Source organism: Pezoporus occidentalis, unplaced genomic scaffold, assembly GCF_034315485.1.
Source record: "Pezoporus occidentalis ecotype Australia unplaced genomic scaffold, CSIRO_AGI_Poc_V1 ctg396, whole genome shotgun sequence".
NCBI classification, from domain to species: domain Eukaryota; kingdom Metazoa; phylum Chordata; class Aves; order Psittaciformes; family Psittacidae; genus Pezoporus; species Pezoporus occidentalis.
The window spans coordinates 156,149-184,109 of NW_026915720.1; the positions used below are offsets into that span (position 1 = coordinate 156,149).

Below are 27,961 nucleotides of genomic sequence, written 5' to 3' on the forward strand. Positions count from 1 at the left end.
GAGCATCGGGATTATCCCCGCTTCCCACAGAAACCAATTCACAGCCATGTGAATTGCTGTGGGGGGAACACATTTATCCAAACCATGGTGCCCAGCTCGGCCTCACCTCATCATCTCAGCACCCACTTTGTGGCTCAGGGCCCTTCTGCTGCTTCTCTCCTTTCAAACACGAGCTGCTGGGAAAAGCAGGCAAGGGCTGGGATACCCTGAAGGTGCTTTGGGAAGGGACGTGGGCAATGAGGGGAGTAGAGAACAAGAAAAAGAAAGGTTTATTAAACAGCAACAAAACCACTTGAACATCCCCCCGCTTTGCTCCAGCCCAAGCTTGGCCCGTGGGGCTGCTCCAATCCCACTCCACAGTCGAGCTCAAGTCTTCCCAAATGCCCGTTGTGGATCCATAGGGATCCCGGGGGGTCCCTACGGCTTCTGCCCGAGCGTGGGCCCTGCCGTGGCGATGATGGAGGAGCTGCTGCCCAGTGTTATGAGCGTGGTGCCAGCCCCTCCTGGCAGCACCCCTTGGGACAGCAGCTGTCTGCTGGCCAGAGCCTCTCTGCTGTGGATGATGGTGCTCCCCTCGTCCACCACAGAGGGAACCCTCCCCAGGGTCTCCACTGCCCCCAGAGCATGGCCGAGGGCTGCAGCGCTCTTGGTCAAGCTGACCTTCTCCCCGACGTGTCCCAGGGGTCCATCACCCTTCACCGTGGCCAGTGTTGAGGTCAGGATGACCGTCTTGGAAGCAGTCTGCAGGACCTTCGAGTGCACCAGGCTGGCGGGAGGGCTGGGGGTGCTGGCAAGGGTGACAGCACCAGTGGCAGAGGAGGAGGAGGAGGAAGGCTGGATGCTCGGCAGCTTGAGGGGAACAGAGGTAGCCTCAGCCAACACAGACTTGGTCAGTGCAGACAGCTTGGCGTCCGACATGACGTACAGAGTCTTCATGGGGCTGGTGGTGGTCACTGTGGAGAAGGGGACAGCGTGGTCAGTGCCCACAGGGACACGGTGCCACACGGCTGCTGCCCCAGTGGCAAGGTCACAGCTATTGACACTGAACAGAAGCCCTGGCCTTGGCCTTGACCCCAAAACCAACGCCAGCACCATCACAGCCTGGGCAAGGAAACCACAACAGCCAAACTGGGGCACCATCAGCCCGCTCCTCTCCAAAACCACCCAGACCCCCCAAGGAAGCCTCCTTTCTTCCTGCAGTGCCTGATCTTCTCCCAGCAGAAGTCCTCTCCTGCTGGGACAAGGTGTCATGGCTCCTCCTCGGGCAAGCCCGCTCCAGCTTGCCCCATCCTCCCTGCTGAGCTGCCACAGACCACACTGAGCTCGTGATGCTCTCCGTGGCCTGGCTCAAGGTACCACATTTCATGGTATCTCCACTCCATCCCACAGGCAGCACTGGGATGCTCAGACCCTCATCATGCTGCACCCCAGGAAGCAGCTAAAAGACTTCAGGCTTTGTGCAATGAAGGCCTCTGAGTCCTAAGGCAAAGGCAGAGGTTGTTACCCAATCCAAGTCATCTCCACAGGCCAAAGAGCAACAGAGGGTAGAGAGACCAAGAGAACCTAATCATTGGGTTTAGATGAGCTCAAGGGATGGGGAAAAGAGCCTGGAGACCTGCTTCTGGTTAAAGACAACACGGGCCACAAAGACCCCAGCCTGGAGAAGCCCATGGTTTGCCCCTGCAGTCGCCAGAGTTGGCTCCATCCCTTGGGAATGGGCACCAAGGAGTGGAAAGCAGCAGACCCAGCACGCTGGGTCACCTGGCAGCAGCAGCACATCCCAGCATCAGAATGCAACACAAGAGCGACCTGGAGCTGTTGGAGCGAGGCCAGAAGAGGGCATGGAGCTGCTGCGAGGGCTGGAGCAGCTCTGCTCTGGAGCCAGGCTGAGAGAGCTGGGCTGGGGCAGCCTGGACAAGAGAAGGCTCCTGAAGGGGAGACCTGAGAGCAGCTCCAGTGCCTGAAGGGGCTGCAGGAAAGCTGGAGAGGGGCTTGGGACAAGGGCCTGGAGGGACAGGCCAAGGGGAATGGCTTTAACCTGCCAGAGGGGAGACTGAGATGAGCTCTTAGGCAGAAGCTCTTCCCTGTGAGGGTGCTGAGGCACTGGCACAGGGTGCCCAGAGAAGCTGTGGCTGCCCCATCCCTGGCAGTGTTCAAGGCCAGGTTGGACACAGGGGCTTGGAGCAAGCTGCTCCAGTGGAAGGGGTCCCTGCCCGTGGCAGGAGTTGGAGCTGGAGGAGCTTTAAGGTCCCTTCCAACCCAAACCACCCACTCTGTGATTTTATAATCTCCGATACAGCAGCACCAAAGTGTTCCTCACTCATCAGAGGTGTCACCGTGCCACAACCACCACCAGTGCAGTGTGAAACTGTCCCTAATGAAGCGCCTCGAGTGAGGAGGACACAGAACAAAGGCTGACAACAACTGCCTAACCAGGATGGGACCAGTGACCCCATCATCCTGAGGTCCACGAGGGCAGGACAGTGGAAACAGGCGACTACTCCAGCCACCCCATGCAGGCTGGGGAAGCAGAACCCAGATGCGATGATGCTGTTTGACATCAGCAATGACCGCTCCATGAAACAAAGTGTTTGGAACGTTTCCTGCACTAAAACCCTACAGCTCCAGCAGCTCTCACAAACTGATCCTCCCTGCCGCCCACAAAGCCAACCTGAACCTCCAGTGGAAGCAGCTGAAGTTCTCCACAGGTCTAACTTCACCCACTGGCTCTGACAAGTAACAAAAGGAACACAAAAAAGCCACGCTCAAGTCCACTTAAGCCCAGTGCTTCTGCACCTCTCTGCTGAGTCTGAGTGTCTGCAGAGTCAATCAGTTGGGTTTAATTCCTGCCAGGTCAAACCCGGGCACCACAGAGCTGCCCCTTTGGCCTTCTGGGCAACTGGCCCAGCCGCAGCGAGCCCCATCCAGCAGATCCAGGCTGAGGGCTGACTACAGCTCACAGTGACACTTGGAAATCAGCTGGACCAAGGAAGAGGAAAGCTCTGGCTCAGCAGCGGGCTCTTTGGTACCGAAGCCGCTTCCGAGGATGCAATGGAGCCTTTGAGGATGGGATGGAGCACGCCACTGCTTTGTGTCAGGTTTAAGTCTAAGGCTACAGGCCGGGTAGTGGCTCTCAGCAGTGCTTTAGCTGTAGATAGATGGGTCTGCACAAGAGCATGACGGGGCCCTCATGACAAACTGCAGGTAGAGCCTTCCGTGTCTGGGCTCAAGTCTCACACCCTCCTCTCCTGCAACAGCTCACAAACGGCTGCACGGAGCCAAAACCCCTTGTGCAGAGAAGCCACTGGGGAGCCTAACTGGAAGCGATGGGCTTCAAAAGGGCACGCCTCACCCGGCGGCACGGCTCCAAGCCGGCCTCTGCTCCTCGCCCATCCCCACGAGTGCCATGCGCCTCACCTACGGGTGCTGCCGCGGGCAGGCGCGCCGCGGGGTCGGCAGGAGCCATCTCTGCACCAGCCTGGGCTTTGCTGAGATCCATGTGAGGCAGCAGCTTGCCAGGAGAGGCGGCGCTGGAGGCTGGGCCGGCCACGTTCCCACCAGCACCGTCTGGAGCCTGGAAGGGTTAAAGTAAGGGAGAGCTGCTGGAAATGCCCCCTATTGAGGATACAGCATCTGGGGATCTGTGCTAGACCTCACCTAACACAGCAGAGCACATCCTCTGCCTGCTTCTCCTTGCCTTGCCCTTGCTTCCAACCTGGCATTACCAAGACCGGCACTAACTCCTTGCCTTTCTGCAGAGGGGAATGGGGTGGCTCTATCCCCATCTCTGCCGTCAGGGAAATCCCTCCTGCTCGTCATTAACCCTCTGCACTAATAGCACAGCAACAGCCAGGAGCTCAGGATTGATTCTCCCAAGTGCAGACCCACTTGGAAGAGCGACACGCTATGACCAGTGGCACCAGTGAAACCTGCATCAGCACACACCACTCTCTGCATCAGAAGAGCTTCCCTCTTGCTTGATGATGTACAAACCCCTCTGATGGTGGCACGTCCTGGAGAGCACTGATCAGCTGCAGTGGAATACCTGGAAATTCCCCATTCAAGAGGTTTTTCAAGTGCTTCTGGAGCTGCTTCACTTGCCTGAAGTCTGCCTGGGTGCATCTGGTGTGTGTGCTCCTGTGCTCAACCTGGGGGCCCTCACGGCCCTGAGCTGACACAGCTCAAGCTCCAAAGGAGCTTTCCCAGCTACAAAAGCAGATACTCACCTCTCCAGTCAGACTCCTCTAAGGCAGCTTGCTCACAGCCCTTTACCACTGACAAAGCACAGCTCAAGTCTGAGCCCCTCACCAGATGCCCAGGCAGGTCACAGCCTGCTCTGCAGCAAGGCTGGACCACGGCTCCCCTTGTGCCATCCAAAGGAGGCTCCTGCCCAAAGCTCGAACCATGGCCTCAGCTTGCAGCTCCAGTCACTGCTGTGGAGATCTTTGTGCCACAAGAGTGTGATCCAGCATCAGCATCACTCCACGCTTTACGGAGCTACTACCAGGATATAACCAGCTGCAGGGAGGGACCCCATACAGAAAGTGTTCAAAGCACTCTGTGGAGCAGTTGCTTGAGGAGAGGAGCTGAAGCTCACTTGCATTTTCATTTTAAAGCCACCCAAACGCTCTTGCTGCTTCTCACTCTGCTGCTCACAGAAAGCATCTGCACCAAACTCCCCCGGGAGAGTCCTCAGTCTCCCACCTCCTGGTTTAATGGGTGACCCAACAGATTGCAGGCCCTGCTACAGGCATCACCCAGCCCCTGGAGGTGAAGAACCACAGTGCACAGCCACAGCAGAGCTGGAATGTCAAAGGGAACCCAACCAACGCCACCAGCTACTGCTGAAAACACACGTCTGAGCCCTCAAGTTCTCCCCCAAAGCCTTTTGTAAATGTGCTCATTTACAGGAAGCCCGGTGAGCTTACCCAATCCTGTGTGCTAAAGGGCCAGGGAGCTGATGTCAGGGGCTATAATTAGCTCCAAAAACACAGAGCTCATGCCATTTCCTGTAACACACAGCTTTCAGTCTGCTTGTGAAGCAGCTCTCCCAGCCCGCTGCACAATGAAGCCCTACCTTAAGCACACAAGCTCAGCACTGTAAGGGGAAGTCACAGTGTGTGATCCAGCATCCAGTTCCAAGAGCCTTAAACATTAACCTGTATGTGATGCTGCTCTCCCTGGAGTTGATGTGCACCAGGTTTCATCACAGTGGGCAGTCACTGTGCTGCTGGACACTGAGGGTCCCTCAAAGGTAACAAAGGAGAGCACAGGAGTTCTGATGGTTGATCAAACAGCCTCTGAAGAGCCCAAAAACCGTGTCCAACACGGATGAAGAAGGAAAGCATCTTTGCTGGTGACATAGACATGGGATTGAGCACCCTCAGCAAGTCTGCCCAGGACACTGAGCTGTGTGGTGCTGGCAACACACTGGAGGGAAGGGATGGGATCCACAGAGACCTGGAGGGATGGAGGGATGGGTCCATGCAAACCCCATGGAGTTCAAAATGCAAGGTGCTGCCCATGGGTCAGGGCAATTCCAAGCACAAACACAGGCTGGGGGAGGCTGGATGGAGCAGCCTTGAGAAGAAGGACTTGGGGGTGTTGGGTGAGAAGCTCAATGTGACCCAGGACATCCAGCTCTGGGGCAACAGCACCGGGGGGACCTGGAGCTGCTGGAGCGAGGCCAGAGGAGGCCACAAAGATGCTGCAAGGGCTGGAGCAGCTCTGCTCTGGAGCCAGGCTGAGAGAGCTGGGCTGGGGCAGCCTGGACAAGAGAAGGCTCCTGAAGGGGAGACCTGAGAGCAGCTCCAGTGCCTGAAGGGGCTGCAGGAAACCTGGAGAGGGGCTTGGGACAAGGGCCTGGAGGGCCAGGCCAAGGGGAATGGCTTGAACCTGCCAGAGGGGAGACTGAGATGAGCTCTTAGGCAGAAGCTCTTCCCTGTGAGGGTGCTGAGGCACTGGCACAGGGTGCCCAGGGAAGCTGTGACACTGTCCATGTTACAGTACCCAAGACCACTACATTCACAACAGAACCCCCTCTCTGACTCAGCACCTTTTACTTTCAACTCAACCACACCAAACTTAACCTAGGAAGCCAGAAGGCAGCCGGGATCCTTGCGACAGTACCTGGCATGTGTCGAGAGTCCAGATATTGAGACCTTTTCCTAACTGTCAGAGATCCACCTTCAAGAGGAGATCTGTATCCAACAGTCACCACCTTGGAGCACACACTCAGCACTCCATAAACTGGTTTCAGCAGCACAGCAGCAAGAAGGAGCAGGAACTGGGGTCAGGGAGAAGGTAACAGTGCAGTATCCCAAACTCCCACAGGGCCCAGCCTCACAACAGGGCATCTACTTTGCTGATAGAGCTGAGCACGAGCAGCTTGTGCCCAGGCAGCCCCCAGCATCCTGGCCTGGAGCAGCACCAGTGCGGCAGCAGGGCCAGGGCAGGGATTGTGCCCCTGCACTGGGCACTGGTGAGGCTGCACCTCGAATCCTGTGTTCAGCTCTGGGGCCCTCACTACAACAGAGACATTGAGGGGCTGGAGCTGGGCCAGAGAAGGGCAATGGGGCTGGAGCAGGGCCTGGAGCACGGGGGTGATGGGGAAGGGCTGAGGGACCTGGGGGGTTCAGATGGAGAAGAGAAGGCTCAGGGGGGACCCGATCGCTCCCTACAACTGCCTGAGAGGAGGATGGAGCCAGGAGGGGCTGGGCTCTGCTCCCAAGGGATGGGACAAGAGGAAACGGCCTTAAGCTGCCCCAGGGCAGGTTTAGATGGAGCTGAGGAGAATTCCTTCCCCAGAGGGTGCTCAGGCATTGGAACAGGCTGCCCAGGGCAGGGCTGCAGTCACCGTCCCTGCAAGTGTTCACACACTGTGGGGACAAGGCCCTCAGTGCCATGGGTCAGTGGTGGCCTTGGCAGGGCTGGGAACGGTTGAACTGGATGAGCTTAAAGCTCTTTTCCAACCTGGTTGATTCTGTGATAGTCAGAAGCAGCATCTTCAAGACCCCAACTCTCTTGCCTGAACAGACAGGTGGGAGCTTTCCTCCTCCCACCAAAACCTGTCTCTGCCAAAACCTGGAGCTTTAGGAACAAATCCTGTGCTGATGTCAGCTTCTGGAGTCCAGCTGAAGATCTCCTCAGTGTGGTCCTACTGGGCTATGGAGCACAACCAACCCTGCTGCTAACAGACATGAAGGGGTGTCCTAACAACCCTTTCCGTGCAGCCTCAAAATGCTCATGGCACCCAACAGACGTGCCCAGGGACACTTCCCCCACGACAGCCCTTGACTGTGATGGTCAGAAAAAGCTCACAAGAGCAGCAGTGGACACGTTCCTTACGGAGAAGATGCCAGAAGTTACCTGAGGTGCCTGTGTGTGCATTGCCTGCTCCTCGAGCTGGGGCTGCACAGTGCCCATGGCAGCCTGGCTCAGTGTGGTCACACGGCTGGGCTGCCCTCGCAGCGTCACAGTAATGGTCGTGGGGGCCTTCAAGCCTGGAAAACACACGTGCAACACGTTCCTGAGACACATGGAGGCCACATTCACCAACCTGGGGGCATCAGAAGCCTCTTCCCATGCTCAGGAATCCCCCAGATACAGCTCAGAGGCAAAATAAGCTTTGGGAACAGTGGTCTCGAGGCGATGGGGTGCTTCAGGCACCCCTGTCCCTCACCTGCTGCCTGGTTGGAGATCTGAGCCAGGCCAGGGAGGCTGCTGGCCAGCTTGGCCAGGCCCCCATTCGTCAGCAGCTGGTGAATGGCCGTGGGCTTCCCACCCGCTGAGGCTCCCAAGGACAGAGAGGTGGCAACGGGGATGGTGCGGACGATGGTGCTGGTGTCTGTGGTTATAGCGCTCAGGTTCTGGATAGGTGCAGGGCTCTTCACAGCTGAGGTCTGGAAGGAGAAGCAGAAGCAGTGAGAACCTGGAAGGAAGCCAGAGGTCTTTCGAGTCTCCACACGTCATCCTGGTGGCCACGAGCAGGTCTAAATGCAAGTGAACTCGTCCCTGCCAGTCTGCACACCCTTGTTTCAACTTGACCACGAGAAACTCTGGCTCCTCTTCTAAGGAAGCCACCAGGGCTGAATGGGCTTATCTCCAGCTGAAGTTGCCTGAGACACCACAGGCATGTGTCTCCAGGTAAGAACACAGATCCCCCCAGTTCATCCTCTGTCTCCTTTCCACCATTTTCTAGGTGAAAATCCTCCAGCCCTGCTTCCTAGACCTCATCACTGGAATCCTTAGCCCACGTCTGCAGGCTGCCAGGGCTTGGATGCATCATTTCAGCTGCAGTTCACACCTACCCCATCATCCCTTCTAGTTCTGAAGCAAACAGGGCCTATGAGGAATCCCCTTTGACTCCTTTACCCTGCTCAGAGCTTCCCTCCAGCACGGGATCTCTGATACCTGGAGGCTGCATACCTGCACGGGCTGCCCAGCAGCAGCCACACTGGCTGGAAGGGGAGATGACTTGGTCCCAATGTCCTGCAGGCTGAAGCTCAGCCCTTGCAGCAGGCTGCTGGCAGATGCTGCTCCTAAAAACAAATGCAACGAATAACATGAGGCTTGGAGAATTCAGCAGCACGATGGAATTCCAGGTGTGCTGCATGAAAGGCAACTGCAAAGCTGCTCCTTAAAGAGGAGCATCCCAAGCAGCCCGCCTAGAGGTTGGGATGCTCCCAGCCACTCTACACACACAGTCCAACCCATTTCACTGCTGCAGCTACCAGTGAGGTTAGATGTGAGACCTGGGAGCAAGAGGAGGTCGGGTTTGGCGTCTCAAAGCATCATGACATAGAAGTGACACAATTAACAAGTCACCTGCAGCCTCACTCAATGCATCCCATGGGATCTCAAACACTGCCTCAGCCAAACCCAAAGCAACCAGAGAATGCAAGAAAGGATCCACCAAACCATTCTGAACCTGCTTTACCTTTTACATTCACAAGAGACATGGAGAGAGGCAGGTACCTTGGAGGGTACTGGCTGGCTGGGCCTGCAGGCAGTGGGTGCTGCTGGCCACCAGCCTGCTCTGCAGGGCATGGAAAGCACTGGGTGTCGTGCTGCTGGGGATCACAGAGGATGGAGCAGGGCTCGTGGAGGAGGTTTCTGTTGCTGAACTCAGCCTGCAGAGCAAACAGAAGATGAAGAGACTGGTTAGCAACGTGAGCTGGCTCTGCCAGGGACTGTCACGAGCCTAAAGCAGGGCTCCTGGAAGCATAAGGCTACAAAATGAGCTACAAAAACCCAAAGCAAGTGATGTTTCCCTGCTGTTTCTAGAGCAGGTAAAACAAGGAGCACTTCCACCAAAAGTGGTGTATTTCCAAATTGGAAGTGAGCTTGTTCCATGTCTGCACCTACCTCCATGGGCTGTGCAGCCCTGCCCAAGAGGAATCTACCCTGTAGTGATGCTTCTCCTTTTTAGAACCCACTTGCTGCTTGGAAACAGCTCTTCTTCCTCTCCCTTCCCACATCAGAGTCCAGTTCTCCAAAGCTTGGATTGATTTAAAAGGGAAAACACTGATGTGAGATCTCAACATCAGATTCATTTCCCAGCATAAATCCCACGAGCCAATATCAAGGCTTCTTCAGGCTGCCCAAGGAAGTTGTGAATGCTCCATCCCTGGCACTGTTCAGGGCCAGGTTGGACACAGGGGCTTGGAGCAAGCTGCTCCAGTGGAAGGGGTCCCTGGCCATGGCAAGGGCTTGGAGCTGGATGAGCTTTAAGGTCCTTTCCAACCCAAACCATTCCATGATTCTTTCACCTATCTCTGGAAAAGAAAGCTTGGCTGTCAGAGGGAATGCAGGGCAGAACTAAACACCCCATTTCTGGCAAAGACATCACAGTCATTCCAAAGGCAGAGATGGGATTTGGGGAACCACATACAAATATAACTCCTGCCATTCTCCAACTCAACTGCTGGTTGAGAAACAGAGCTCAGGAGCCTCCTGCACCTCCCAAAACTCCAGTCACAAGTCAGACACCAGCAAGCTTCCCATGCAGAACCCACCCTGTCGTGGTGCCTCCCATCAGCAGCCTGTCCCATAGACCCCAGTGCACTCACTTGGGGGTGGTGAGCAGTCCTGAGAGCTCCTTCACGCCCGGCACAGCCTGGCCAACAGCCACGGGGACCGGCTTCCCAGCGACCACTGCAAGAGAACAGAAGAAGGAATGTCCCTTTCTCTCCTCTGGGAGTCTCCAGGGATGCCCCATCTCTCACACAGCTCCCCACGGGCTCATCCTGCTCACAGAGCACCTCCTGAAGGAAAGCTCTGCCGCAGACACGCTCCAGCTACCGGAGATGGGGAGCATCCAACAGAGCAGAGCCGTGGCTAAAAACCAGAAAGTTGCCATAGTGGAAGTGTTACAAGAGACAAAATGGAAGGAATCAGCTTCATAGATCTCTAAAGCAGTCAAATCTCACACCCTCAGCATCAAATCTCTCTCCTAAACGTTATCTGCTCTTAATCCCCTCTTCCTAATCCATCACAGCACGGATCTACCACCTCAGCACAGCAGTTTGGACCTGGCTGGTTGCTACTGATGGAGTTTGGTCCCCATCCTTTAGAGCCACTTTACAAAATACACAGGGATGCGACGAGTCACGAGATGTGTTTATTGCAGCTTTTGAGGGATACAACTGAGTCTGGCTGGTGCCTTCCTCTGCTCACACGCACGGTTAAAGGGAATTCTTGCTTTGGTTCATGTTTTACTTCTGCAATTCATTTCCTTTCTGTGGAAAGAAGTAAAGTTTGGAAAATTAAAAGAAGAAGATTCCAGTCTGCAGAGATTTGCAAAGCTGCCAGCAGAGGAACTGGGACCTTCAAGGATGCGTGGTGCTTAATCCTATTTCCCAGTTCAAAGGAACTCCTGAAGTAACCACGAGGTGCTTCCAAGGGAGTGGAATTCTCTCTCAGCTTTGAACCCCTGTGATTTCCTCCCAGAATGGAGACATGACCTTTCCATCCTGCCCTGCACTGAACTAGCACTGACAATGAGAACTGCTGGGCACATCTGGAGCGCTGCACTCCACCACGAGGAAGACACAGACGTGAGGAAGATGTATGGGCCAGCACCAAGGCAACATCCTCCAGGTCTAGGGTGAGAGCAGCCAAAGCTTTCAGCCTCCCTTGTGAAGGCTCAAGGGGAAGAAGATGGAGCACATCACCTCTTCCTGGACAGCAGGGCCTCTGCAAGGTGGGTTTTCCCAGCCACAGAGGCAGGAGAGGAGCTGGAATTTTATGTGTATCAAGTGTGTATTGTGCCACTCAAGGGCCAAAGGGGATGAGCAGAGCGGGACATTCGGCTGCATCTTGAAGTCTGGACACACAAAGGACTTCCAGAGGAAGGAACATCACCATCATCCCTAAAGCAGGAGCACGATCCAGGTGAGAGCTTCATTCAGGAGCAGAACTGGAGGTGCACACGACCTACTTGGAGCAAGGAGTCCACCAGGACCTTCCTGCTTCCAGCAGCACCTGATGCCTCGGAGGAAGGAGCCAAATTCCCCTTGGCTGCCACGGAGCACTTCACTGGAGCGTGCTATGGCAAAGAGAGGCTCCTGCCAAGCTGCTGCGTGCTGCGAGCCCCCACGCTCCCCAGCTCTCCCCACGGCACTCACACCTTGAGGCTCAGCCTGGTTTGTGCAGCTCACAGCTCCCTCCCCACGGGGCCCAGCACCGAGCCCGCTCTCTGGTTCAGCAGCAGCTGTACAATCACAACTCACTTTCTGCCTGGGTGCTGAGGGCTGCTCCGTTCCCCACGCCAGCAGCATCGCCGTGAGACACAATGGTCACCTTGATTTTGGCGCGTTTGGAGGGTTTGGTGCACTGGGTCGGGCTGGGGGTCTGGTGCCTCTTCAGCTGCACACGTACATCATCTTTGTCAGCCCCTTCCGAGTGCTCTGAGGACACTGGAACTAGGGGACACAGAAGGAGCTGTTTGAAAAGTGGTGGCCGGTCCCTCGAGGTCAGCGCTGCTCCCAGGTGTGGAGAAGGGACACATGCCCATGCACGCTTCCAGAGCTCCCTCCATGCCAGCCTTGCCCATCTCCCATGCACCAGGAGCTCACACATCTCCTTTTCACCATCTACTTCATCTTCCACATGCCCTAAGCTCCTGGTTTAGGGCCAGGACTTCACTTAAGCTATATACAGCACTTAAGCATATACAGCACATCACAGCACATAAAGCCTGTCTTGCCTCTGTGGCGAAGGAAAACAGATGCCTCCAGTGATAGCTCATCTCCTCATGGACACTTCTCATTTAACAATGAATCCTGGCATCAGACCTCTCCAACATCCCTCAGCTCCAGGTGAGGGGATGAGGATGCAGAGACTCACAGAGCTGGTGCTGCCAGTGCTGGATTAAAGCTCAGCCTGCTCCTGACACACCAGCAAAGGTATGTGCATGCCTGCAATCCAGCACATCCCTCCCAGTGCTCCTCACTGGCCCTCCAGGAGCTAAAGCACAGGCATTTTAAAGGCACTGAGCAAAGCAGCGTGAGCACAGGAGGTGCTGCAGCAAAGCCAAGCCCCAGATACCCTGCACTGCTTGAGACTACGGGGGAAAACCACAAGCTGGGATTTCTCTTCCACATCAATGGCTTCTTTTGCCGTCATGTCCTTGACACATCACATCCTGCCCAGAGCATGAGCTTGCCAGGGCCAGGGCTACCCAAAACAGCAGAGAGGATCCATGACAAGCACCTCTGGGCAGCTCAGGCACAAAACACAGTCAAGAGCTGCCACATCCTGCCCATCCACTCTCCACGGGTCTCCCACCACTGGTGTAGGATCATCCAGCCCTCTCCATGCAAAGCTCCTGCAGACCACTGCGGGGCCAGCTAAGTCCCTTGCTCCAGATGGTCCTGAGTGTCCAAGCTGTGTAGTCAACAACCCAGGGGCCAAGATGCACATACCTTTTCATTTACATATAGATAAATATGGATATATTACATACAATCAATATAGATGTGCATGTGTGTCTGTGTATGCATTTACAGCCTCCCCTGCATGCCACCCATAAACCTCTGAAGTGGGCGTACGACAAGACTGTGGCCAAAACCCTACATGTCAGACAACTCCTAGCATTCTGGGGTCACTCCTCTCCCCAGGGTAAGTGCCAAGCTTGGTGTCCTGATCCCCACAGCTGAACATCATAGAATCACCGTTAATTTGGTTGGAAGGGAACCTCATTCAGTTCCAACCCCCTTCCACTGGAGCAGCTTGCTCCAAGCCCTTGTATCCAACCTGGCCTTGAGCACTGCCAGGGATGGGGCAGCCACAGCTTCTCTGGGCACCCTGTGCCAGCGCCTCAGCACCCTCACAGGGAAGAGCTTCTGCCTAAGAGCTCATCTCAGTCTCCCCTCCGGCAGGTTAAAGCCATTCCCCTTGGCCTGGCCCTACAGACCCTTGTCCAAAGCCACTCTCCAGGTTTCCTGCAGCCCCTTTAGGCACTGGAGCTGCTCTAAGCTCTCCCCTTAAGGAGCCTTCTCTTCCTGTGCCTCCCACCCTCCTGCAAACATGCATGATCCAAATCAGCATCCAGAGACCTCTTCAGGCGTGCACAGACCCCAGGCACCAAAGCCACCCCCCCAAAGTGCCACCAGCCAAGCAGGGCAGTGAAAGGGCACATGCACAGGCAGCGGCATGAGGTGCCCCTCAAAGCAAGCAGTGACCCAACATCCCTTTGTGTCCCCACTGCAGGAGAGAGGAGCCCACTTCTACTCGCACTGGGGCTGCGTGTTCAGGAGCACAGAATGGTTTGGGTTGGAAAGGACCTTAAGATCATCCAGCTCCAACCCCCTGCCACAGGCAGGGACACCTCACACTAGAGCAGCTTGCTCCAAGCCCCATCCAACCTGCCCTTGAACATGCCCAATCATCCCACTCCCAAAGCTGTGCGCCCCAGCTCCTACCTCACATCTCACTCTTCCAAGCCAGTGTAGTAAAGAGCTCAGAGATCTCAATCTGCTTTGGATCAAATCAGAGGCCAGGCTGTTGCCAGCCTCTCCATACATCCCCACCAGCACAGGAACAGCCAGTGTGCTTCCTCTTCCCAGCTGATGCTGGGTGGGAGGACTCTGGATAAGCACAGGGCTCTGTGTGTGTGCTTCCAGGCCAACCTCATCACACAGGGGAGGGCACAAAACAAGGCTCAAGGCAGAAAGAAACCTTTAGACAAGGCTGAAAGGAGAAAGAAACCTTTACACCAACCAGCCCAGCCAATCCCTGCCTCGGGAGCTGTTGCCACAGTTGTACACGTGCAGTTTGGCCTATTTGGGGTGTGCTCAAGGAACCTGTATCCTTGGAGTCTCCACACCATGTGCCAAAGTACCACCAGCTTCTCTGCACCCATGGTTTGCCTCATCCAGTTGAAAGCATCAGTAGTGGGCTATGGAGAAAGGCCAATTCCTATCCACATCAATGCTCTCGCACCCTGGGGTCACCCAATAGGAGAACTGACACCAACAGCTCACATGATGACGCCACAGCCCCCCGGGGGCTTGGATTTCAGCTCCTCCTCCTCTCCTAATCCCAGATCCATATAGTCACTGCCTTTCAGGATGGCAAAACATCTCTTTACACGTGCTGTGGATCCCCAATCCTCAGAGCAACAACACATACACATCTCTCTGCGTGCACCAGCACCCAGCACGAGATAGCACAGGACTAAAGACTGCTCACTCCACGTCCCCTGGTGCAGACAGCATCCCTCTTCCACCCCATCATTATCTTCCCAAAGCCATCCCTGTCCCTGACCTCTCTGCTCTAACTTGCTCTAGGCAAAACCCACTGCCCCACATGTCCACATCTGCCCCTTCAGTGACACTTGTATCTGCTCCTACGTGTTTGGGATGCTCCACCAACACTCATGGTCTCCCAGGCTGCTGTTCACATCCCCCCTCGACCCCAGCACAGGAGCACAGGTTAAATTCACAACCACAAATGTCACCACATCAGTCACAAAGCTTTAGTCCACCAGAGCAAAACCAACTGCCAGCCTCCACAGCTCCATGTACCCACTGGGAGAGGGGAAGAGCTCAGGGGAAGTTATTGCTCTCAGTAGCAAGGAGCCATCAGCTTTAGCTTCAAATACAGCAGTGAGAAAGCAAGAAGCAGGGGGACAAGGGGACACGCTGGGCCACATCCCCAAACCAGTGCAAGGGGAGAGGAAGAGGATGAAAGGAGGTAGCAGAGACAGAGAGAAGGAGGGAGACAGAGAAAGAGACAGGAAGAAGTGAGGAGATACTCACCAAAGAGACATGAAGAGGTGCCAGGAGGAAGAGCTTTCCTCACCAGCATGTTTTGTTTCAGAAAAGCAGCAAACTGAGCTGAAACGAATCAGAGAGAATTACAGTATCACAGCCCGGCTCTGGAGGGGACACACAGCTCCAGGGACACCACTGGGACCCACACAGAGAGCTCCAGACACCACTCAGCCACCGAGCACAACGGAGACACTCCAACCTCCTGCTCCTCACAGCAGTGCAGCACATCCCACACCACAAGAGGCTCCATCCCAGCTTTCACAGAGAGCACAGCCCAACAGCAGGAGCTCTCTCCAGCCCCAGAGAGATGAGGAAAAGCTCCAGCACCCAGGAATGACAGCAGGCTTGGCTATGAGAGGCACAGTTTGCTTGGCCAAGTAGTGGCACCAAGCTGGGAGACACCAGCCAGCACTTTCCTGAACAGCTACAGCCACCAAACACAGGCCAGAGGCCACCCTGCCCCAGGGCTCCTGGCATGACAAGGCAGCCCCAACACATCCCATTGCACAGACCTTCCCTCCCATGTGATAGAAACCTCCTCTGCTACAACAAAGGAACAGATTCCTTTAGTCTGTGCTCTCAGAAATTAAGGTTCAACTTCCCCCTGGAGTCAAAGAAAGACTTCAGGGAATGTCAGAGAAACACTTTAGGGAATGTGGAGGGTGACACTGCTGCAGGAGACAACAACAAGGAGAGAAGAGAGGATGGAGAACTACACCCCAGGTGCTGCTGACATTCACCACAAGGAATCATCCCCAACACCCCCATGACCTGCATTCCAGTGTTCACCATTGGGCTGAAGCTGAAGTTTGTAACCAGCATCCAACAGGACAAAAACCATATGGCTGAAGCTGGTTTCTTACTCAGAGCAGGTTTTGCACTGCCATCTGATGCAAGATGACTCTGCAATTACTCAAACCCATTGTTCCAGTCACAATCCAGCCTCAATCACCTCCTGAGTACCTTTATTCTTCCTCCCAAGCAGCCTTTAAGGCTGACACACCACTCAAGGGGCTCACACTTGAATTAAGTGTGGCTATGTGCTGACTTGCTCAGCCAGAAGTGAAAACCCTTCTGCCAAAACACTATTTCCAACCTAATTCCAACCCTCCATCAGATGACAAACAGGGGCCAAGCTGCAAGGAAAGCTGCCCAGGGAGCTTAGGATCCAAGACAGGACTCAGAAGACAAGAACCTACACACATCACGACAGAGAAAGACCAAAACTCCAGCTGCTGAGAGGGGAGAGGGTGGGGAAGCTGCAGGGCATTACCTTGGGCCTGCTTGTGTGCGAGGACAGTGTCTGGCCTTGGCACGTGCCTCTTCAGCAGCTGCGTGGGGCCCATCTGGCTGGGCTTCTGCAGGGAGGACACAGCGGCCACTTTGGTCTTGGGGCTTGAAGTGGGGCTGCTGGACAAGTCCTGCTCGAAGAGAAGGAACACATCTTACCCCCGTGTCCCTAAGGAGCAGTTGGAAGCCTGAGTGCAGCAGCACAGCCTTCCCCATGGAGCAGATCTGTTTGCCCCACCACAAGCCTCAGGATTCCCCTCACCTCCCTCTTCCAACACACAGATTGACAAGAAGCCCCCCATGACCCAGCTTCAATGTGCACCTGAGCCCAGAACTCCCCCCTGTGCTGGGCAGCACCCCCAGAGCGTGAGCCCCCCCTGGAGCCCTGACCCAGCTCTGGGGCAGCAGCACAAGAGGGATGTGGAGCTGTTCGAGTGGGTCCAGAGGAGGCCACAGAGCTGCTGCGAGGGCTGGAGCAGCTCTGCTCTGGAGCCAGGCTGAGAGAGCTGGGCTGGGGCAGCCTGGACAAGAGAAGGCTCCTGAAGGGGAGACCTGAGAGCAGCTCCAGTGCCTGAAGGGGCTGCAGGAAACCTGGAGAGGGGCTTGGGACAAGGGCCTGTAGGGACAGACCAAGGGGAATGGCTTGAACCTGCCAGAGGGGAGACTGAGCTGAGCTCTTAGGCAGAAGCTCTTCCCTGTGAGGGTGCTGAGGCGCTGGCACAGGGTGCCCAGAGAAGCTGTGGCTGCCCCATCCCTGGCAGTGTTCAAGGCCAGGCTGGAGCAAGCTGCTCCAGTGGAAGGTGTCTGAAATGAGACAATCTTTAAGGTCCCTTCAACCCAAACCAACCACTCTGTGATCTGATGATAATTCACTGACACAAAAGCATCTGTTAAACAACCTCAGCCTCCCCCAGCTCAAAGTACCCCAGAGTGAGCCCCCACCTCTGAGCCTGAAGGAGAAGCAGGCACTTTGGCTGCTGGGGAGGCAGGTCTGCTGCTCCTTTCTGGCAGGTCAAAGGACAGATCCCTCCTGGTGGAGTCTCGGGGCTTCTTCTTCTTCTCGGCATCCAGGTCACGGGGATCAGAGCCCGAGTGGCTCTCTGCTCGGGTGAGGACTCCAGTCAAGAAGTCAGCTATTTCATCCTAGGAAGGGTGAAACACAGAGTAAGTGCTGTGCAGGGGTCTCACCAACTCGCCTTCACAGCTTGAAACAAGAAGAGAACAAAAGATTCCTGAAGGGACAAGGCTCTCTCTAATATTCCACAAAAAGAAACCCTAAAACCTTACAGACAGAGCTTGGCTTCTCATTTAAGCTCATACCCCACTGATTTCTGACACATGGGAGAGAAGCAGGATGGGATCTCCAATGCTCCTGCTTCATTCCCCAGGCAGAGGGTACTGGACGACCTTGAAACCCGCTCTTTATTTAAGGTGCACTACCAGGAAGCTCATGTTTCTCCTCCTGAAAGGAGAGGGACACTTCCAAATCCCACCCATGAGATAACCCCCTTCAACCCAACCAAGCCTGGCAGTGAGGTTAGAACTTGTGGTGTCACTGAGACATTTTAGCACAGGGTTGGTTTAGAGATAAGAAGTGTAAGAGGAAGATTTCTGTGCTTACCTGGATGCAGCGGTCCACCATGCTCTGGGTGAGGCCTTCTGACTTCTTTTTGGCTTTGCTTATCCTGTTCAATAAAGCAGATGGAAGTCAACACGGTGGGTTTCACACTCACAAGAGCATGCCTTCAGTCCCACTATCAGTTTCACATTGCTCTTTCCTCTTCTTCACTGATTATCCCCACTATACACTTATGATGCTCCAAACCCTTGTCTGTCCTGCTGGGTGCAGCTCTGGCCTCAGCCCAACTCTATTCTCACTCCTTGCTCAGGGTTTTGCTGCAGTTATCCCAAACATACACAAGTCTCCTGAAACCTTAAAAGCCTCTTGCCTCCTGCACGGCTCTTCCAGCCTCCCTCACCCTAGTTCTGTGCACAGCCTCCAAAAGCCATGTATTCCAGAGGCAGGGGAGGCATGAAAGAGCAAATACTTGCTCTGGGGTCATCCCATGCTGTACCCTGGATCTTTATGGGAGAAATGATACAGACTTATCACAGATAAACAACCCTCTCTCCAACCTTCCAGGTTTGGAGCAACAAAGCTGATCCTGATGGAGCAGGTTTCTGCAGTTCCCATCTGGTTTCGGTACCCGAATTGGGGGTTCATTTGTGCACAGCACACCGAGATGCTGCCCAGTGTTCCTGGGAAGAGAGGATCCATCCGGGAGAGCGTTACCTGAGGTTGTCATCTGCTCCTCCCACCACCACCATGCTGTTATCAGCTCGTATCTTCTCCCGGAAATCTTCCATGGCTTCCATGTTGCACTGCAGGGAATTCTGCCCGATCACAAAGAGGACAGGGGTCTTCATCTCCAGGAGGGGGTCATCAACATCCTGCAAGAGCAAAGGAACTGTAATCCAGAAGGACCAATCCAGTCTTAGGAGCAAACCTGGGATAAGGCTGAAGTAAAGCTTCCCAGTGGGATTTACACAGCCAGACCAGTCCCAAAGGAAACTGCTCCAGAGCTGCACCATGCTCCAGCAAATGCCTTTGATAGAGATTCCCACTGCCCTCAGAATCTGCCATTTCAACAGCTCAACCCAACACTCCCAACCCCATCACACACTGGTCAGTTAATAAAGGAGCAATTTGGGCTCCATATGAATCAACCCAAATTGTCCTCTCCAGGGCAAAAGGCCACAGTGAACAAGTGACCCCACAGATAAGACCCCAGGATGGAGCAAACCTGTGTAACAGCACAGACAAGCCAACACAGGACTCCTCACCCCACTCTTGCTGTTAAATGGCTCCATGTGCCTTTGGTCCTTACCCCTCTGGGGCCATCCACAGTGAGAAGGGGGAATCCAAGGCACACAACTGCAGTGACATACTCCATCACTGAAACCTGGGGGGAAAAAGAGTCAGCAACTCAACAGCTGAGTGCATCAAGGTGCAAACACAGCTCTGCCAGGTCCTGCCGGGCACAGAAACATCTTCCATGCTTAGAACTGGCTTTGTTGGGTTAAAAGAGTGGGGGAAAAAACATGGAGTGGGTCAAAAGGCTAATTATATGTGGCAAAGTCCCTACAGGCCCTTGGCCAAAGCCCCTCTCCAGCTTTCCTGCAGCCCCCTTAGGCACTGGAGCTGCTCTCAGGTCTCCTCTTCAGGAGCCTTCTCCAGGCTGCCCCAGCCCAGCTCTCCCAGCCTGGCTCCAGAGCAGAGCTGCTCCAGCCCTTGCAGCATCTTCGTGGCCTCCTCTGGCCTCGCTCCAACAGCTGACGTCCCTCTTGTGCTGCTGCCCCAGAGCTGGACACAGATGAAGTGTGCCAGGGACACAACTGAGCGGGGCAGTGGGCACTTGGGAAGGGAGAGCCACCCTGCAGAATGGCCTGGATGGGCTGGAAGAGTGTGCTGAGAACCTGATGATCAGCAAGGACAAGTGTCAAATCTTGCAGACAAGGCAGAAGCTCTTCCCTGTGAGGGTGCTGAGGCGCTGGCACAGGGTGCCCAGAGAAGCTGTGGCTGCCCCATCCCTGGCAGTGTTCAAGGCCAGGTTGGACACAGGGGCTTGGAGCAAGCTGCTCCAGTGGAAGGGGTCCCTGCCCGTGGCAGGGGTTGGAGCTGGATGAGCTTTAAACTCCCTTCTGACACAAACTGCTCTGTGATTCTCTGATAAAGATGTCATTGTCCCACTCGGTGCTTATCAGGCCGCCCCTGGTATACTGGGTAGTTTTGATCCTTGCTATGCAAAAAAGCTGTGGACAGGCTGGAGAAGGTCCAGAGAAGAGCCACAAAGATGATCGAAGCAATGGGCAGTACATGAGGAAAGGCTGAGAAAGCTGGGTCTGTTCAACCTTGATATGAGAGGGCTCAGGGGAGACCTTATCCCCATGTTCCAGTACTTAAAGGGTGGCTACAAAGAAGCTGGAGACTCTCTTTTGACAAGGACTCGCATGGATAGGACAAGGGGTAATGTGCAGAAGTTACTCCTGGGGAGATTCCAGCTGGACACAAAAGGAAAACTGCTCACAGTGAGAACAACCAGCCACTGGAATAACCTCCACAGGGAAGTGCTGGACTCCCCAGCACTGGACATTCAAGACTTGGCTGGACAGGGTGCTGGGACATCTAGTCTAGCTCATGTTTTGCCTAGAAAGGTTGGACCAGATGATCCATGAACAACCTGGGATGCTATGGAATTGTCTATGTCCCCAGGACCAGGAAGGGCATCTGTCTCAAAGCCAGGCCTTGGGAAGAGAAAAGGGACAAGCACAACCCTTCTTAAAAAGTCTTAAACCAGCAGCAATTCAAACCTAACTCTGAACTGAAGCTGTCAAGTGGGAGGACGTGAAGGAATCGGGTACTTACGTGACAGGCCACCAAGGCACCGGTGTTCCACCCGATCAGGATGATGGGCTTGTGAGAGAAGTGGCTGTGAATCTATGGGGGAAAGAACAAGACATGGGTGAAGGAGAGGGACAGACAACGGGACGATGATGCCCTGGGGTGGGACAACACCTCCAGCAAGGGGAGGAGTGGGATGGGAGCAGCAGAGGTTTGTTGCTGTACTCACCTCAGCCACTTTGCCCCTCACAGCCCCAATCATGTGCTCGAGACACTGCAGTACTCCCACCCCACTGCCGTTGTTCAGCAGGTGGGTGGTGATGGGAATCACCTGAGGGGTGAAAGGGAAGGTCAATGAATAACCAGGGATCTGCTGGGAATGAGCACTGACAACAACTAGCACGGACTGGAACCACATCTGAGCATGAATTTATGCTTCTTGCTCCTTCTTTCCCCTGGGATTCACTCCCACAGAAAGTGAAACCCCCTAAAAACAGGAAATCCCTGCCATTCACCTGGCTCTGATACACCCAGTACATCTGCCACATTGATCAGGAGCAGCCTGCATCCAGGCAGAGGACTGAGGTGACCTACAGTCTCCTCCAGCCTCTTTGTGTCGGAGACTCATCAATCCTTCCTAACAGTCACAACACAATCTGAACTGATGAAGATTATCAGGAAGATAATTCACCTTCTCTTCCCTGTGAGGGTGCTGAGGCGCTGGCACAGGGTGCCCAGAGAAGCTGTGGCTGCCCCATCCCTGGCAGGGTTCAAGGCCAAGCTGGACACAGGGGCTTGGAGCAAGCTGCTCCAGTGGAAGGGGTCCCTGTCCATAGTTGGAACTGGAGGAGCTTTAAGGTCCCTTCCAACCCAAACCAGTTGATGATTCAATGAAGATGGACAATACTGGTAAGCAAGAGACCCCAAATGCATTCAATTTGGCCAATTTAGAATCAGACAATGGTTTGGGTTGGAAAGGACCTTGAGATCTTCCAGTTCCAACCCTCCTGCTGTGGGCAGGGACACTTCACACTAGACCATGTCACCCAAGCCTCTGTCCAACCTGGCCTTGAACACTGCGCATCCCCTGTGCGGTGTCTCAAGTGCAGGTGGCAGACACCATCCTCTGCTTTCAGCACAACCAAGTACCTTGGTGCATCAAAGGCTTATAGAACCAAGCTCAGCCACTGCAGCCCAGCCTAGTCTGAACTCCCCTCCTTCCAAAACCAGCCATACAAACCTTTCCCAGGCAGGAAAGCTGTGACTGCCAGAACCGGTGCCGTCGGGAAGTGGGGAACATGGAGTTGGAGGGTCCAGAGGAAGCGATCAGGATGAGGGGGGAACCAGGCAATTTGCTCTACAAAGTCCAACAAAGAGATGTGTCAGGGCCAGCACGTTCCCTGCCTGTGCCCAGCCTGCACAACAAAGCACGGGGATGTCCATAGCTCATTCATCCATCCCATTCTCCCCAGGCAAAGCTACCTCAGGACAGTACAGGGGGAAAATGTGTCCCACAGGAGTCCCCCTCACTGAGCAAGTCTAAAGCAGGAGGAAAAGAGGCCAGGAAGCAACAGAGAGGTGGGAAGAAGACAGCAAAAGGATAGGACCCCTAAAGCTGATGTGAAACCCACCCTGCAAGCCCCAAGAGGCACTCACTGGTTTATTATGTGACAAGACACCCACTGCTGGGTCCCAAGGTCTCTTCAGCAGCAGAGACAGAGCCTCAGCACCCGCTGCCCCTGTCTTGGTGGTAGAGGAGAGCAGCATCCTGTCGATCAGAGTGGGGATCTGAAACCAGGGGCCAGGAAAGAAGAAAGAAAAGGATAAAAACTCCACCAGCTCCCTTTAATGACTTTATACAAGGAGAACGTAAGGGACAGCAAAGCCTTGCACTGCTTTATCACCTTTCCTTTAAGTGTCTGCAGAGCATCCAGGTAAGCAGCCAGCACTGGCAAGCTGAGGGTCTCCACCAGCGTCGTGTGCAGCCACTGGATCAGTTTGGTGTCCCAGTTGACACTGGCCAGAGCCTGGCGGACCCTCCGAGCGCATTTGTCCACTGCTATCCTCCTCAGGACTGGCTCATTGCAAGCCTAAAAACCAGGAAATCCCACAGAAACACAGCGATGGGGAAGATCAGGCAATTCCACGTGCATCTAGGGATGCAGGAAGGGAAACGGGGAGGAAAAGCCTTACCCCTTCATTAGCCAAGCGAGCCAGCCTGTCAGACTGCAGAGCCTTGTGAATCTTATTGAACAGCTTGTTCTGGGCCATTGTCCAACCTGTCCTGTCAGGAAACCAGAGGGAGAGACAGAGGTCAGTGTCACACAGACACCCAGGTCCTGCGGGCTGCTGCCCCTTCCCAAAGGCAGCACAGCCAGGTATTGGGTGCTCCAGAACTGATCTACAGCCATGGGCAAAGAGAGTTTTGCTCCTGCACAACAGTTTGTAATGTCAAGACCACCATGAACTGATTGGAATCCAGCTCCAGGGGGGTTGTTAGCAGGGTGGGATATCTACATATCCTCCTTTCCCATGTCTGACATTGGAATATGGCTGGATTGAGGATCTACAACAACTCACTGGCCCAACTGCCTCCAAAGAAAGGAGGCTTTCATGGGAAGTGTGAGGCAAAGGTTCAACAGCCTCTGCCATAAAATCCAGCACCTTCCACAGCAGGCACTGAGGAAACTGGACTCAAGATGCTGATGACACCGAGCTGTGTGGTGTGGTGACACACCAGAGGGATGGGATCTTAGAGGGACCTGGAGAGGAGGGACCACGTGAACCTCATGGAGCTCAACAAGGCCAAGGGCAAGGTCCTGCCCCTGGGTCAGGGCAATCCCAGGGACAGAGGTTGGGTGGAGAAGTGATTAAGAACAGACTGAGGAGGACTGAGGGTGTTGGGTGAGGAGAAAATGAACATGAGCCGGCTTCAGTGAGCGCTTGAGCCCAGAACCCCCCCAGTGCTGGGCTGCACCCCCAGAGCGTGAGCAGCAGCTCAGGGAGGGGATCCTGCCCCTCTGCTGCGCTCTGGGGAGACCCCCACTGCAGCCCTGTGTGCAGTGCTGGGGTCCCCAGCGTCAGGACATGGAGCTGGTGGAGTGAGGCCAGAGGAGGCCATGAGGATGCTCAGGGGCTGGAGCAGCTCCCGTATGGAGCCAGGCTGAGAACGTTGGGGCTGGAGAAGAGAAGCTGCGTGGAGACCTCAGAGCAGCTTCCAGTGTGTGAAGGGGGCTGCAAGGATGCAGGAGAGGGGCTCTTCATCAGGGACTGTAGGGATGGGACAAGGGGTGATGGGTTCAGACTGAAACGGGAGGGATTTAGGTTGGAGATAAGGAAGAAGTGATTTATGTGAGGGTGCTGAGGCGCTGGCACAGAGAAGCTGTGGCTGCCCCATCCCCGGCAGTGCTCAAGGCCAGGTTGGACACAGCTCTCCCCCCCGCTGCCCTTTGCTACCTGTTGACGTGCTCCTCCCAGTCGTCGGGCGGCGGGGGGGCATCGGCGTCGGTGCGGGCGAACATGACGTGCCGCTCGCACTCGTTCATCACGCTCCGCGCCTTCTGGTTGTCGTAGAGCGGCACGGCCACCGGCGTCACCGTCTCCACGTCGATGGGCACCACGTCGGCCTCTCTGCCGGGAACACGGGGGTGCTTTAGAGGAGGGGAGCACTGAGGGTCCCTAACCCAGGGGTCCTGCTCTGAGCCCCGGCAGCTCCCTGCACCCACAAGCCCACAGGATAACCCCCTGCCCCACACTCTCCCTTTACACACCCCCTCAGCCCCACACAGATGTCTCAGGGTAGTCCCCAGCCCTACTTATCCCAAGCCTATAGGTCCCCAAGTCCCCCCTTCACAGAGCCCTCAGGAACACCGCAGCACCCACACGGGTACCTTAGACCCACAGACCCCCACACACACCTGCCCCACAAGCCCTTCAGCCCCCACACAGGCCCCTGAGGGCCTCCCCAGCACCCACACAGACTCCTCAAGATCCCCTTCAGCATCTCAGCAACCCCTCAGCCCTACATAACCCCCTGAGCCTGCCCCACAGACCCCTGGGGGGCCCTACCCAGCCCCACATAGGCCCCTCAGCCCCACAGAATGTCCCTCAACCTGTCCCCAGACCCCTCAGCCCCACATCCCCTCCACAGGCCCCTCAGCCCTACCAGGCACCCCTAGGCCCCACATCTTCCCCCTAAGCCCGTCAACCCCACAGGCCCCACATCTCCCCACAGGACCCTCCTCATCCCCACAGACCCCTCAGCCCCACAGAACATCCCTCAACCTGTCCCCAGACCCCTCAGCCCCACATCCCCCACACAGGCCTCTCAGCCCTACAAGGCGTCCCACAGGGTCCTCCTCATCCGCACAGATCCCTCAGCCCCACATCTCCCTCACAGGCTCCTCTGCCCCACAGGCCCCACATCTCCCCACAGGGTCCTCCTCATCTGCACAGACCCCTCAGCCCCACATCTCCCCCACAGGCTCCTCTGCCCCACATCTCCCCCACAGACCCCTCAGCCCCACATCCCCCCCCCATAGCCCTCTCTGCCCCACAGGCCCCGCATCCACCCCACAGACCCTCAGCCGCACATCCCCCCCACAGACCCCTCGGCCCCACATCCCCCCTACAGACCCCTCGGCCCCACATCCCCCCCACAGACCCCTCTGCCCCACATCCCCCCCCCCCCACTCTGACCCCTCAGCCCCACATCCCCCCCACAGACCCCTCAGCCCCACATCCCCCCCACAGACCCTCAGCCCCACATCCCCCCCACAGACCCCTCATCCCCACATCCCCCCCACAGACCCTCATCCCCACATCGCCCCCACAGACCCCTCAGCCCCACATCCCCCCCACAGACCCCTCTGCCCCACATCCCCCCCACAGACCCCTCAGCCCCACATCCCCCCCACAGACCCCTCAGCCCCACATCCCCCGCAGGCCGCGCTCACAGGCCGGCTCCGGGCTGGCGCCGCGGGGTGAGGAAGAGCATGCGGGTGGGCCGGGCGGCGCTGGCGTCGGGGTGCGCGCTCCAGGGCTTGGCGTAGCTGTGGTCGAGGCAGACGAGGTCCAGCTCCCGCTCGTGCGCCGACAGCTGCAGCAGCAGCGACGTCCCCATCCTCCGCGCCGACCACTGCAGCTCCCGCTCCCGGTCCCGGTCCCGGTCCCCCCCGCGCTGCGACATGGCCCTGCTACCGTCGCGACATGGCGCGACAGGCCCCTCCTATCCCGCGCTTGCCCGCTGCGCATGCGCGGACACATCCCCCTCCTCCGGGTCCTGCGCCTGCGCGCGGAGGGTAAAACGCGGAGGGTGGAATGGGGCGGAGCGGGGAGGGGAGGGGGTAAAGCGCGGAGAGCGGAACGGAACGGAGCGGGACGGAGCGGAGCGGAGCGGGCGGTTAGGGATGGGCACAGGGACATGGGGACAGACAGACATGGGGATACAGTGAAATGGGGATGTATGGATACAGTGACATGGGGATACAGTGAAATGGGGATATATGGATACAGGGACATGGGGATACAGTGACATGGGGATACAGTGAAATGGGGATATATGGATACAGGGACATGGGGATACAGGGACATGGGGATACAGTGACATGGGGATACAGTGAAATGAGGATATATGGATACAGGGACATGGGGATACAGTGACATGGGGATACAGTGAAATGGGGATGTATGGATACAGGGACATAGGGGTACAGGGACATGGGGGCACACAGGCATGGGGATACAGTGAAATGGGGATGTACGGATACAGGGACATGGGGATACACAGACATGGGGATATGTGGATACAGGGACATGGGGATACAGGGACATGGGGGCACACAGGCATGGGGATACAGTGAAATGGGGATATATGGATACAGGGATATGGGGATATAGGGACATGGGGATACAGGGACATGGGGACAGACAGACATGGGGACACAGTGAAATGTGGATATATGGATACAGGGACATGGGGATACAGGGACATGGGGATACAGGGGCATGGGGGCACACAGGCATGGGGATACAGTGAAATGGGGATGTACGGATACAGGGACATGGGGATACACAGACATGGGGATATGTGAATACAGGGACATGGGGATACAGGGACATGGGGATACAGGGACATGGGGGCACACAGGCATGGGGATACAGTGAAATGGGGATATATGGATACAGGGACATGGGGATACAGGGACATGGGGATACAGTGAAATGGGGATGTATGGATACAGGGACATAGGGGTACAGGGACATGGGGATACAGTGAAATGGGGATACAGTGAAATGGGGATATACGGGTACAGGGACATAGGGATACAGTGACACAGGGACATGAGGACACACAGACATGGGGATACAGTGAAATGGGGATATGTGGATACAGGGACACGGGGATACAGTGAAACGGGGATATACAGATACAGGGACATGGGGATACAGGGACATGGGGGCACACAGACATGGGGATACAGTGAAATGAGGATATACGGATACAGGGACATGGGGATACAGGGACATGGGGATACAGGGACATGGGGGCACACAGGCATGGGGATACAGTGAAATGAGGATATATGGATACAGGGACATGGGGATACAGGGACATGGGGGCACACAGGCATGGGGATACAGGGATATGGGGACACAGGGACATGGGGACATAAAGACATTGGGACACATGGACATGGGGATGCAGTGACATGGGGCTGGGGGATACAGCGACACAGAGCCACTGGGACATGGGGACATGGGGTCCGGTGACATGGGCACACACAGGGGGACTTAGCACTACAGGGACACTGGGACATGGGGTTGCGGTAACATGGGGACATACGGACATGGGGACACAGGGACATGGGGACACAGGGGCATGGGGATGTGGGGACACAAGGACATGGGAACACATGGGCTGCAGTGACATGGAGACACAACAGGTACAGAAATGGGGGCTGTGGTGCCATGGGGACACATGGACACACAG

The 27,961-nt window shown here is 55.8% G+C and overlaps 1 protein-coding gene across 4 annotated transcripts; it reads right to left on the reverse strand.

Annotated features, from left to right (window-relative positions):
* Nucleotides 1-251: 251 nt before the first annotated feature.
* On the reverse strand, nt 252-26,226 carry KANSL3 (KAT8 regulatory NSL complex subunit 3). Of its 4 annotated transcripts, XM_062632751.1 has the most exons (22): nt 25,926-26,226; nt 24,427-24,600; nt 23,164-23,254; nt 22,875-23,060; nt 22,627-22,758; nt 22,211-22,327; nt 21,200-21,301; nt 20,995-21,066; nt 19,457-19,531; nt 18,862-19,019; nt 18,190-18,253; nt 17,511-17,711; nt 16,552-16,699; nt 15,264-15,341; nt 11,733-11,924; nt 10,071-10,155; nt 8,977-9,131; nt 8,428-8,540; nt 7,682-7,901; nt 7,369-7,502; nt 3,418-3,574; nt 252-953 (listed from the first exon to the last, which is right to left on the reverse strand). In XM_062632751.1, the coding sequence occupies exons 1-22, from the start codon at nt 26,156-26,158 to the stop codon at nt 418-420; spliced, it is 3,423 nt and encodes a 1,140-aa protein (XP_062488735.1). In that variant the 5' UTR covers nt 26,159-26,226; the 3' UTR covers nt 252-417. The 4 variants fall into 4 exon arrangements, with proteins under 4 accessions (XP_062488735.1, XP_062488731.1, XP_062488732.1 ...); XM_062632747.1 differs by lacking the exons at nt 11,733-11,924; nt 25,926-26,226 and having other exon boundaries at nt 24,427-24,598; XM_062632749.1 differs by lacking the exons at nt 3,418-3,574; nt 25,926-26,226 and having other exon boundaries at nt 816-953; nt 24,427-24,598.
* Between the last annotated feature and the right edge of the window lie 1,735 nt (nt 26,227-27,961).

What these genes read in the sequence shown, in the direction of transcription:
- KANSL3 (XM_062632751.1), bottom strand. Translation starts at nt 26,158, where the DNA reads ATGTCGCAGCGCGGGGGGGACCGGGACCGGGACCGGGAGCGGGAGCTG. An exon ending in TGGGAGGAGCACGTCAACAG is followed by an intron (nt 23,255 to 24,426) that starts GTAGCAAAGGGC and finishes GTTTCCTGACAG; the next exon opens with GACAGGTTGGACAATGGCCC. An exon ending in CGCACACAAGCAGGCCCAAG is followed by an intron (nt 15,342 to 16,551) that starts GTAATGCCCTGC and finishes GATTCGTTTCAG; the next exon opens with CTCAGTTTGCTGCTTTTCTG.